The 12,569-nt window shown below is 55.9% G+C and overlaps 1 protein-coding gene across 2 annotated transcripts; it reads left to right on the top strand.

Moving 5' to 3' along the window:
* Positions 1 to 34: 34 nt before the first annotated feature.
* Positions 35 to 12,563, top strand: DNAJB5 (DnaJ heat shock protein family (Hsp40) member B5). Of its 2 annotated transcripts, none has more exons than XM_026865973.1 (4): positions 35 to 720; positions 3,820 to 4,064; positions 6,209 to 6,807; positions 10,918 to 12,563. In XM_026865973.1, exons 1-4 carry the CDS (start codon positions 653 to 655, stop codon positions 11,149 to 11,151), a joined length of 1,146 nt encoding a protein of 381 aa, XP_026721774.1. In that variant the 5' UTR covers positions 35 to 652; the 3' UTR covers positions 11,152 to 12,563. The 2 variants fall into 2 exon arrangements, with proteins under 2 accessions (XP_026721774.1, XP_026721776.1); XM_026865975.1 differs by lacking the exon at positions 35 to 720 and adding an exon at positions 1,059 to 1,383.
* The last annotated feature ends 6 nt before the right edge of the window (positions 12,564 to 12,569 follow it).

Below are 12,569 nucleotides of genomic sequence, written 5' to 3'. Positions count from 1 at the left end.
TTTTTTTTTTTTTTTTTCCCCACATCACTGCCGCCCTACTTTTCTCCTTCCCCGATTCGCCTGGCGGGTGCACAGCTCCGGGCGTCAGCAAAGTCGTTTCTGGGGACGCTGGGGGGGCTCCTGGCTGCGCTCCCTGCTTCTCGGCGGGGGCTGCGCGGGGGACGTGACGGTAACGGGGCGGCTGGGCGCCTTGCTGCAGGCAGCGGGGAGGGAGGATGCTGGAGCTGACGGCAGAAGTGTCTTAATCCGTCGGGTTTAGCGAGAAAGCATCAAGAAACCAATTAAAAGGAAAATTACGGCTCAGCAAACGACTCCATTGAAGGGTGTCCCCCCTCCTCGTGTGGCTGGGAAACGCACAAAAGACGGCAGCTCCCCGGCAGCACCACGCTTTCACCCGCCACCAGAGCCCTTTTGGAGCTGTCCTGGGAGTGGAGGTCAGAGCCAACCACCAACCGTGGCCGCTGGGCTGGCGAGGAGCTGCCTTTTCGGTGCGTCGGAGAAGGTGGAGGGGAACGCTCGCCACCAGAGCATCCCTTGGCGGCGGCGGCATCCCCGGCGCGAGCCGGCACCTTTCTCTCCGCCGTCCTCCTGCCACCCTCCAGGCCCTCCCGGCCGAGCACACGTCACCTGCCGGCGCCTGCGGACAACCGCGATGTTTAAAATAAAACTAGAGCCTTTAAAAATGACGGCTTGGACTCTGAATGTGTTCGTAAAGTTTCGGTAAGTGGGTTTCAGCTTCTTGACCTTGCGTCCTCGTTAAACCATCGGTGCCCGCCCCTGGCGTTCTTTGGTGACCTTGTGCCCCAAGATGGGGAAAAATTAAATCTCCCCGGTGTCACTACTGGGGTGGGTTGGTTTCCTTAGATGACTGCCAAGTGGAGAGATTATGTCAAACGATTGCTATTCAGCTGGTGCGCTCATCCAGCGGTTGCACAGGCTGATGTCATGTGCGGGGATGGAACAAAGATTTAATTTTTAAAAATTTTTTTTTTTTTGGTGTGGTTAAAAGAGGAGGATGGAGGCTGAGCTGCCTTGGCAGAGCTGGAGAATGCTTCTTTTCTCCAAGGCCAGGTGGTCTTGGCTTATCCAGGGGACATGCAGGAATGTCTTTGCCTGCCTGAAACCTGCCCTGCAGCGCCTTAACCCCTGTCTTCGTCGTCCCCCCCACTCCCGAGGGGGTTAAATAGGAAGGCAGGAGAGGATGACTGAGCAGAAGGGGGAGAAGAGCGGTGACAAGGCGCAGCTGATCCCCAGGAGGTGGGAAGGAAGGAGGGAGGCTCTGCGGGGACAGAGTCGTGTTATGCCATCGTCACGCGAGTGTCGCCTCCGGAGCGTGCCTTAACCCACCGGGTCACCCGCCAGCGGCTGGTCCTCACCGGCACGGTAAACCGCAGCACTTCGGTACAGAAATTCCCCCCCTCCCCAAGCCCAGCCGGATAAAGCTGGGCCAGGAGAGCATCCCCGGCGCACATCCCCACTCTGGCCAAAGACCCCTCGTGGTCAAGGCTGGAGATGTTGCGGGGGGAAACAGCGTTTTGTCAGGATGGGGTGTATTTTCATGGGAAGCGCTGTGGGGTTTTGGCCGGGCGAGGGGGTCCTGGTGGTGCTGTCAGACTGGGTTGTGTGGGATCGGAGCCGGGTGCTGTGGTCCCCGGGGGGGGAAAATAAAAGGTTTTTCACCTCCATGTCTCTCGGGCCGGGGTGCGCCGGGGTTGTTTTCACCACTGCCTCGCTTGCCCTCGCCTCAGGAGGTTTGGCATCATGCCGATGGGCCAAATCCTGGTCCAGGTCCTGGTGCTGGTCGCAGGGAGCCCCTGCCCTGCACTGGAGGCTGCCCTGGGGAAGGGAGGCATTGGGGTGACCTTTGGCTGGGGGGATTGGCTCTCAGCCCCCCCCCACCTGAGTTGCTCACCCTAGAGTCTCCCCCAGACCCCAGCCCTGCGGGAGGGCAGATGGGGAGGCAGAGGCGGGTGAGGGGGCAGAGCAACCCCAGTGCCTGCGTGGGCTGTGTGCTGCCGGCGGCTCTGCGTGCAGGAGCCGGTACGGAAACATGCTGGCATCCAGGAGCTGCGGCGGGAGACGCTGTTGCTGTCGGATGTTCTTTACGCTTCCAAGGACCTTCTCCCACCTCTTCTGTGCCCCCCCAATCCTGCCACATGCGTCCGTGTGTACCCCCATCTCCCCTCCTTGTGCCTTGGGTGCCTTAGCCCCCCTCCCCACCTACAGCAAAGTATCTCATCCGTGGCTGAGGCAAAAAGCAGAAGATGCTGGTTTCAACCAAGGTGGCCAAGTATGGGGCCAATTTCCAAGCCCCCATAGCAGCTACCCATCTGTAGAGTGGTTATTGCCCGAGGCATGACCCAAGGCAAGCCTTGGATGTTTGGGATGGATGCCAGGGACTCAGTGTGGATGCTTGGGATGGGTGCCAGGGGCTCAGTGCAGCACTGTGGGCATGCACCCCGGGGGGTGGCCCAGCCACCCTCATCTGAGCTGCTGTGACTGGGGGGACCTCTGTGACCTCCACTGTCAGGTAATGGATACAGTAAGGATACGGGGAGAACATCTGGTAACTTGTATAATGGTGAAGGAAAGGGCCAAAACTAGCACCTCGAGCAGAAATCTGCCTGCTGGAGGGGCATGATGGGCTGGGGCTGCCCAGGGGCACTTGGAGCAAGGATGGGGTGAGATCTGGATGGTAGCAGGGAGCAGGGCTTCAGCAGGAGGGCTTAGCAGAGCGCAGCAGGTCTGCTGGGGCAGCGCCTGGGGAAGAGCAGGGCCAGCAGCAGGCACTGAGCTGCACTGTGTGAGGTGGGGGGGCAGGCCATGCTCGGGAGGGGTGGGTTGGGACTTTGCTGTCGGATAACTGAAGATAGGAAGCAGGAGGAAGTGTCCTTGGAGGAGTGTGGGGCTTGTTCAGCCTCTTCCCAGAGGAGCTGCCCCGGGTCTCCACCAGCTGCTTCCTGGGTCTCTGTGATTGCAGTGGCGTGTCTGGGGGATGAATTATGGCCAGTGGGTTTTCCATGCCTTAGTATAGGCATGACCCTGGCCTTGGCCCCCACACAATGGAGGGTGATAGCCTTGCGTTTCTGGCTTACTGCAAGATGCAGTAGGGCTCTCAGGGAGTGCAAGTCAGGCTAGAAAGTGTTGCTTTGTTTTTTTTAAAACAAAAAAATAAAAAAGCCCTCCCACCATCACAAGATGTTTCTGTCTAACGGCTTCATTCTCTCTCCGCTAAATACAAATTAGGGCTCTGACAGCCGGAGGCGCTTATCTCCAGCTGAATGCCAATTGCTTTCAGGAACAAAATGTTTGAAGTTCCTTTAAGGTGAAGGCGGCAGCACGGTCCCTGCCGCTGCTTTCAGGCTCCAAACACTTGCTGTCATCACCCCGACTCAGGTCCCAGGTCCCCAGCTGGGAGAGAAACAGGGAGGGGAACAGACACGGGCCAGCAGCTACATTTAGACATAGCTCAGCCCTCCTGGCTCAGAGGTGGGGGGGGACGGGACAGGGACACGGTCCTGGCCTGACGTTAGCAGTGGCGTGGCCCCTATAATAACGCCGTCCCTGTCTCGAGTTCTCCCTCTCCCAGTCAGCCTCAGAGATGAGTCTCCCCGTCCACGCCGTGGGGCTCGGGGGGGTAAAACCGCAGCCAGGCTACATCTTGGCACCGGGGCTCTGACCTCTGGTGGACTTAAGCTGGCTCTGGTGCTGCTGGCTGGTGGGACACAGGGAGAGTTGGCTCTGCAAGAAGTGTGTGCCGGTCCCATCCCCGGCTGCCCCAGATATTTGCCTTACAGAGAGCTGTCTTTCTGCTTTCAGGAATAAGTACTCGGCTCCCGGCAGCGTCGCCGTCATGGTGAAGGACTATTACAAGATTCTGGGCATCCAGACTGGCGCCAATGAGGATGAAATCAAGAAAGCCTATCGGAAAATGGCCCTGAAGTATCACCCCGATAAGAATAAAGACCCCAATGCTGAAGAGAAATTCAAGGAGATCGCGGAGGCTTACGATGTCCTGAATGACCCCAAGAAACGAGCCATTTATGACCAGTACGGGGAGGAAGGTAAGGGGACGGGCACTGCCCACTCGGAGACAGGGGTGCGGGATCTACATCGGTTTTTATAGGCCAGGGAGCATTTTCACACAGCGGTGTTCCTGTGGTTCATGCCTGCCCCTGGGGCTGATGCAGGGCTAGCAGCCACAGTACTGGGGAGGGTGAAGGCTCCGTGGGTGCCAGAAGTTGCCTCTCATCCCACTCCTCCCCCGGCTGCTCCACTTTTCCAGCCTTTCACCCTGTTTCCTGGGATGGCTGAGCTCTCCCTGCCCTCTGCCCCAAAACCCTGGCAGCCAGCAGAGGCAATGGAAGTGGAAGGAGCTCCTGGGTCTTACCTGGAGTAATTCATTAGCAATCCTTTAATTAACCTAAATATCCCAGCAGATAAGTACTGCTTTTGCCCATATTCCCCACCCCCCCCACACACCCCCCCGCCTTTGGGCACTGGTCCTGCTGTCCTCTCCGGTACAGGCTGACCTACAGGATTCAAAGCTTTTCCCAATTTAAGTAATAGGTCCTTGTTTTGAAACCAAGCGGCTGCTGTTGTCTGGTGGTTGGCATGGAGGAGGAGAGCGCTCCACCACAGGCGGCCTTATTAGTCGAAGATGGAAGAACGCAACCCCATTCGAGGAGAGCACCGAATAGCATCTGCATTAATCAGCCCAGGACTTGGGTGCTTAAAAGAGCAGGAGGTCTAGCAGGAACAGGCTGCTGGGTAGAAGAGGCAGCCTCTCTTGCCGGGCCAGTGGGCAGGTGCATCCCCTAAGGAGCCATCAGCAGAATTAACCAGTGGTGGGTTAATTCTTGACCCTTTAGTTATGTCAGGGCTATGATGGATGTACCAGGCACAGTGATTTGCCACCCTGTAAAATGAGAAAAGATTGTCTCAAGTGGCAAACCAGCCTTTCCCTGGAGGCGACCCTGAAATTGGACCCCTCTCAGGCTGGCGTCACAGGATTAAAGGTGAAACCTCCTGTCTGTACGGTCTGTTAGGGACTGGAGACAGGGACTCGACAGGGATTTGGCAAAATTCCCATTGCCTGAAGGCACCTAAAATAAGAGCGAGTCAAGGAGGAAGGGAAGAGCATCCCCCTCATTGACTGGTCCACAGCCCCCCACACCTTTTGTTTCCTATCAGATGCCATTGTTTGCAGCAGCATATCTTGAGGATCAGCGTTTTGAGGAGCTTTTAGGTCCTGCACGCTGCTGTAGGCAAGGTGAAGCGAAAGCTCCCTGGCCCACCCAGAATATGAACTTCATCCATCAGAAAAAACAGCCAAACTTGCTCGCTCTGTGCTTGTCTTCCTCCTATATCTCGCTGTGGGGGGCTGGCATGAGGGACAGCCTGTCAGAAATAGCCCATCACTGTCACCTGCATGCCCTGAAAATAGTCCTTGAGCTAGGCTTGGCTTAACCCTTGCTGCCCCTCCTGGTCAAAAATAGCCTTGCAGAGCATCTGTGATCTCTTCATGGGGGGCACTTGTCATGTGCCTTGGCTGCTTGGGACTTTGGGGGAGTTGCAGTGACGTAAGGCTCAGCCTGGGACCTAGCAGGGGAGTTTCCCATGGGAATGGTTACCAAAAGATCCAAGCCTTGTGCTCACCAGGCATTTTGTACCGTCTCTACGCAGGGAGCTGTGTGCTGACTTGGAGGTCTGCTGACCTCCATCTGCTCTGCCACCCAGAGTCACAATCACTTGCTGAGCTCAAAGCCTGTTCTCACTTGCAGGACATGATGTTCCTGGACTGCAGCCGTCAGTGCAGCCTGAGAGATGGGGCTATTTGGGCAGAAGAGAGCCTGCCCATAGGGAAGAATGGAGATGGGCTGGTCAGGAAATGTTTAAATGAAAAGGCTGTGAATTGGGTGGAGAGAGCCAAAGAAGCACTTCAGTAAGGATAGCAGGGACAAAACCTGAACGGATTTTGAACTTACTGGGCATAAGAGCAGGACTGTGTGTCACAGGTTGAGGTGGTGCCTTCCTGGCCCACGGTCTTCGCAGGTGGCTCTGCTGGAGAGGGTGACCTGCACCCCCAGGAGGTGCTAGAAGGGCTGCCTGAAACCAGCAGAGACCACTCTCCTGCTGGAAAGTGTGGTCCTGGTGCCGCATCCACTGGCGGGAAGCATTCACAACTCATCTTCCCCTTCTCTCCCAGGTCTCAAAACTGGAGGTGGCTCTTCAGGTGGCTCAGGGAACACTTCCCACTACACCTTCCATGGAGACCCTCATGCCACCTTCGCATCCTTCTTTGGAGGCTCCAACCCTTTTGACGTCTTCTTCGCTAGCAGCCGCTCCCGGATATTCAATGGCTTTGACCAGGAAGACATGGATCTTGATGACGATGATGACCCTTTCAGTGCCTTCGGCCGGTTTGGCTTCAACGGCATTAATGGGGTTCACCGGCGGCACCAAGAGTCCCTGCACATGCGGAGAAGGGTCCAAGACCCACCCATCATCCATGAGCTCAAGGTTTCCCTGGAAGAGATCTACCACGGCTCCACCAAGAGGATGAAGATCACACGCAGGAGGCTCAGTGCTGATGGCCGGACCACGCGGACTGAGGACAAGATCCTAAACATTGTCATCAAACGGGGTTGGAAGGAGGGAACCAAAATCACATTCCCCAAAGAGGGGGACGCCACCCCAGACAACATCCCTGCCGACATCGTCTTCATCCTCAGGGACAAGCCTCACCCACACTTCAAGAGAGATGGGACGAACGTGGTCTACACGGCAAACATCAGTCTTAAAGAGGTGGGTATGGGTGGTAAATCCCGTGGGGTGGGAAGTGGCACTGGGTGGTGGCACGTGGGACCAAGATGGGAGTCAGTCCTCCTGAGGAAGGACCAGGTAGGTCACGTGAGACACAGACCTCAGCAGAGAAGAACTGCAGAGGCCAACTCGTGCTTGGTTTTGGTGGTGCTCAACCTCCATGCTGGGTGTAGGACATGGGTACTGCGGTCCCTGCTGAACATGCCTTGCTTCTTGAGCCAATGCAGGTGGTATTTATCCATTTTCTCCCTTTCCCATGTCTTGTCCTTCTATTTTAGCGTAGGGTATTCATATATGGAAGAGAGACTAGATCTTCTGTAGGAACAAGGGAAAACCCAAGTCAGCTGGCATGAGTCTGGTCCCTGCTTGTTCTCCTAGCTGACCCTGCTGTGGCTTAGTTACTGTTCAGGATAGCACCAGGTGCCTCTTCCCACAGAGCAGGCTCACGCCGGGTAACATGGTACCTCAATCTCCCTAAGCGATGCTTTAGCTTTTTTCCTTGGTTCTGGCTTTCCTAGACAAAGAACCAAATAAAGAAAATAATCAAACCCTACACATCCAGGCTGCCAGTCCCGGAGGTCACAGTGGGGCTGGATGCATTGAAGTCAGTAAGGTGCACAAAGGTGGGAGAAAAAGAGAAAGATTACCCTGGTAAAAGATGTGCCATTCACTGCCTCTGCTGTATAACTACCTTTTAATAAAACCCAGCTGGCAGCTGCATTTAACATTGATGTTTTTGGCAGCTGCCATTGCTGTTCCTTTCAGACTGTAGATGCTGTCTGTCTTCTTAATGAGCTGATTTTTTTTTTTCCATTCCTGAAGACAGATTTATGTTCCCAAATGCATGTAATAGAAATAAGCTCAATGGGCCAGACCTGAGGCAGGGAAACGTGAGCTTGTTAGCGTGCCAGCGAGTCAGGAGAGCTTTGCGATGCCTCTGCATCCCAGCTGGGGTTGTGACCGGCTGTACTGGGAGTGAGGAGCAGCCAACATGGGTCAGGCAGAGCTTGGTGCTCCCGGAGAAAGCTCAGCTCTAGCTAACCTGCAGACTCAGGAGCTGAATTTCCTTTGTGGAGCAAAGTGTAGAGGTTTATTCCTGTGGTGGTTGGCTTCCCTGGCCACTCCAGAAATACTTGGGAGAGACTGCCTTATTTATGGAGCCATGCATGCCATATCTCAGATGTTTCCTTCTGTGCATTCCCCTATCTGTAAAATTAACCCCTGGCTGACTGTGCTGATGTCCAGACCACGTTAACCCAGATCCATGTACTGCTCAGGCTGCAGAGACTCTTTCCTGGAGGTGCCCTTTGAGCAGCAAGTGGAGAAACCTGCTCCGGCACCACATGCTATTGCACCAGAGGTGCTGGTTCTGAGTGCCTGCGGTCTCCATGAGCGAGGCGTGCTTGTGTTTGGTTTACACGATGCAGTCAGAAAGTGGAAAATTGCTGGTCAGGGCAAATTCCTCATTTCTTTGATCTGGAATTTCTGGTCTCTGTCCTCACCCACCGCAAACCTAATGTGCTGGTCATCCTTGGGGAGCTGTCAGCCTGACTGCCATCCCCGGTGTGCTGCTTGACAGGGCAGGGGGATACTCTGCTGCTTTTATCTTCCATGAGAAGTACCTTAAGTGCTCTGGAGCACGAGCAGATGCCAGGAGCTCCCCAACCCCATATGCCAGCATTTCAGTATATAATGGAACCTGAGTCTACAGCCATAGCCTTGGGTGTTCTCCTTGCACCCTTCCTCCTTGTCAGTGTGTCTTTTTTAGCCTGAGCTTTAGTCCCTTCCGCTGCCATGAGAGCAGCACAGCGCAGTGCCAGCAGGCAGAGCTGGCAGGCAGTGGATGCTGTGACCCCACTCATGGCTGTGCTGGAGACCCCTCACCAGCACCCTGCTGCTGCGGGGAACAAACCACCTGGTGCTTGGGCTGGGGGCACTCAGGAGAGCATCTTCCTCCTTCTCTTCTTCAGTCCGGGAGAGCAGCCCAGGGAGTCAATGCCCTCCCACCCCTCATATTGCGGCCCCACTGGATGCCGTGTTCCCCCAGCCGGGATGACATGGGTTGGTTGCCACCGGGCTACTGCAGAAGCCAGATGTGTATGAGGGCTTCCCCAGGCACTTGTGAGCTGCGGGGAAGTGTCCCTTCCTAAAATGACAGGCGTAACACCTGCCCTTGGCAGCCACCTGCTTTGCATCCTTTACCTGGCGTCACCTTCCTCAAAGCATCCACGCGTCAGCGCCCGGCTGAGACACGACCGGTAGCAACATCCCCCCTGGCAGCTTCGCTGCGAGCGGAGGAGGACCTAACGCTGACCTAGATAAATCTCTGCTCTCGCAGCGCAGCGCTCAGCTATCAAACCCAGGGTGATTTCATCCCTAGGGATAAAACCAGCCTCTTTCTAGGATGCAGGGCAGCTCCTGTGGTTACTGGTGTTACTTCAGCAACCAGTTTCCCAAATCCCAGTGAAGTTGAGCAAGAATGAAAAGCGAGGACATGTAGTGGAGGAGCGATTGCCTCAGATTCTTGCATCTTGGTTCTTGGAAGGAAACATTAAGGTCCCGTCTGCCCTGGCTGTTACCACCCGCTCCTGCTTGCATCCCTCTCCCTGCCCCATCCTCGTGCTCCCATGGAGAGTTCCTGTTCTCCTTCCCATTTTGTGGCTGGAGGTGTCCCTTCTCTGGCACACGTGGACCCGCGCAGCCCTCTGCAGCACATTGCAGTGGGTACCAGTGATCAGGAGGGTTCCGGCATCCTTGGGCGAGTGTGGGGCAGAAATCCATTGTTGGGGGATGATCATCCTTTGGTTCCTCCCCAACGCTCTGGAGATCCAGCCAAGCACCCACTGCTCATATCTGGAGGACACCCTTCCCAGGAGGAGACCCTGTGCAGATGAGCTGTGCAAGGAGATGGCCCCATCTCTCCTCTTTCTCCACTTACCAGAGCCCCCCAGCTGGCCCCGGCACGGGTCCCTTTGCCCTGGTGCAAAGGAAGAGATGTTTCTCCTGACGCTGCTCTGCCAGCGGAGGCTTTTCCTGGGGAGGGTAATGCAGAACATCCACCACCCCATCTACCCCAAAACCAGCAGTTGCATCCTCCTCCCCTCCCTTTGCAGGGTGTTTTGGGAGAGCTGGGTCCAGGGGGTCCCAGCTCAGAGGGGCGAACCTACACCAGCCCCCCACCTGGAAGCTTGATGCTGTACCCTCAGCAAATCCCACCCCCCTTCTTCCAGAAACATCGCTCCGCAGTCCTTTTCCTCAGCCCTTGCCGAAAGCCTGGAGACGATCCTGCCCACGTGTATGCCAGAGCTGTCTGAGTTATTTAAGGACACAAGGATTTTCTTGCTGCATTCCCGCATCACGTGGCTCACTAATGCAGGCCAGCTTGCGGCTGCCACGGCACCCACCACCCCGGCTGATGCCGGGAGCTGGGGTACAACAGGGTGGCACCCACAAAACCAGCTCTTGGCTTTGCAACAGGGGCTGGTGGCGGGGACCTGCCCGTCTTCCGGGAGAGCTCGGTGCCGTGGCGCGCCGCAATGCCGTCCCACACCGGTGTAACCTTCTGTGAGCCGTAGGTGGGGGTGGGACGGGATGCGGGCTGTGCTATAGATAACCCCCAGCGCCGGCAGAGCTGCCGGGCTCCGGAGGGTGACAGCTGATGAACCACGGCGGCATCTGATGATCTCAGCTGGATTTTTGGCTGCCCAAGGCTGGGCAGCGAGGCCGGGAAAGTGCTAAATTTAGCCTGTCCTGTTGTTGCGAGTGGCTGGACGCTTGCTGGTGGTGCCTGTTGGGGAGCCCAGGAGGTGGGGAGTGGGGTCTCCCCTCCCTCATGAGGCTGGTGCACCTCTCTGCTGGGGCACCCCTCTCCTGCACTGTTCCTGCATCCCTGTTCATGGTGGTTAGACTGGGCTGACACCAGTAGTGACCTGGACTTGCACTGTTGAGCATCAACCAATGCTCTGGGGCATCACCCAAACGGAGTTGGGTGGTTTAACCCAGGGAGCGGCCAGTGGTGGGGGTGTGTGTGGCCGTCGGGATGCTTTGGGGTGTCAGCCCTGTCTGATGGTGTGTCCCCTCTTCTCCCCCCAGGCCTTGTGTGGCTGCACCGTGAACATTCCCACCATTGACGGGCGCGTGATCCCGCTGCCCTGCAACGACATCATCAAGCCGGGGACAGTGAAGAGACTGCGTGGTGAGGGACTGCCCTTCCCCAAGGCCCCCAGCCAGCGAGGAGACTTGATCGTGGAGTTCAAAATCCGCTTCCCAGACAGAATAGCTCCCCAGACGAGACAGATCCTCAAGCAGCACCTCCCGTGCTCCTAGAGCCCGGGGACTCTCCTCCAAGCAGCAATACTCCAAACATACGTGCCACAGCACCCAGCCCGCACAGAGCAGAGGTGCCACAGCACTTTCAAATGCAAAAAAAAAAAACAAAAAAAAAAACCCTCACATCACTTTCCTTCCCCCCAAAAAAAACCATCCAACCCACCTCTCCATCCATCCCTCTCCCTATCCATTCCCCTCCCCATCCATCCCTCTTGGCCTGTTTTCTACTCCAGCAGTGGGGAGGCTCCTGCCCATATCACAGCTCTCCCGGCTGCCAAACTTTTTATTTTTTTTCCCTAGAGGTCCAGCATTTCCACCTCGCGCAAGCGAGCAGCATGGGCCCTTTGCCTGGGGGGGTGCATCACGTTGTGGGTTTTTCATGTCACCTGCTTTTCAGGCCACTTTTCCCACGAGACGCTGGACTTGTCGGGGTCCGGCGCAGTGTAAATAGGACTCCGCAGGTTCTGGTGTCCCTGCTGTTAGTTTTTTTCTTCCTCTCTTTGATACTTGCTGCTGTTCGGGGTCCTGGCTGTACCGTGGTGCCAGTCACTCTGGCCCGCGGTGGCCACCCCCCCGTAGCCGGACTGTTTCTCACCTGGGACCACGGTACCGAGCCTGACCGTGGTCCGCTCTCCTGTGCCAAGCCTACAACCAAGCCTCGGCTGTGCCAAATGATGGAGCACATGGGGATGGTCCCATCCAGCCTCCTGCCCCTGCCTGGGGCTCTCCTGGTGCCCTCAGAGCCCCAGCTGAGCAGGAGGAGGGGGGGAAAGCCGAGGATGGAGCTTTCTTGTTCAAATGTGTTGAGTTTGCATTGCTACTTTGTTTTTTTAAAATACATATATATAGAGCTCATTAGATAAAGTCCGTAAGGGTTTTTCTCTGCCCATTTTGGGGTTCCTGGCGTGGTGTACCCTGACTTTTTACAGAGCAGGGGGGGGATATTTCACCCACATGAACATCAAAAGCCCAGGGGTGGAGGGAGGTTGTGTAGCACAAGTCTGGGTGCAAAACCAGAGCCAAGCGTGAGCAGAACTGTAGGTTTCACTAGCATTTTAGGTCAACCTTAGAGACTTTAGTAAGAAAAGGCACGTGTATATATTTTTCTACAGGGACGATTCATTCAGGAGGTATTTCTGGGTGTCAGGATGCAGCTGGGAGGGGCATGAGGCAATCATCAGCGTGGTGGCTTAATTTTTAAATGCTGTATTTTTTTAAAACCTCTGGATTTCCATCAGAATTTTTATATTTCTTACCTTTCTTGGCCCACTCTGCCTCGTGCCAGATTATTTTTCCCAAGAAGGGGCTCCTACGGAGCAGGAGGCGCGTTTGACCTGGCTTTGTATAGCTCCTCTTCCACCCCAGCACCACAGAGAAAACCCCTGCCAAAATATTCTCCCCGCCCCGGGAATCCT

The sequence above is a fragment of the Athene cunicularia genome, assembly GCF_003259725.1.
Source record: "Athene cunicularia isolate RWA chromosome Z unlocalized genomic scaffold, athCun1 chrZ_part1, whole genome shotgun sequence".
Classification (NCBI taxonomy): domain Eukaryota; kingdom Metazoa; phylum Chordata; class Aves; order Strigiformes; family Strigidae; genus Athene; species Athene cunicularia.
This window is presented reverse-complemented; position numbering and strand designations above follow the sequence as displayed.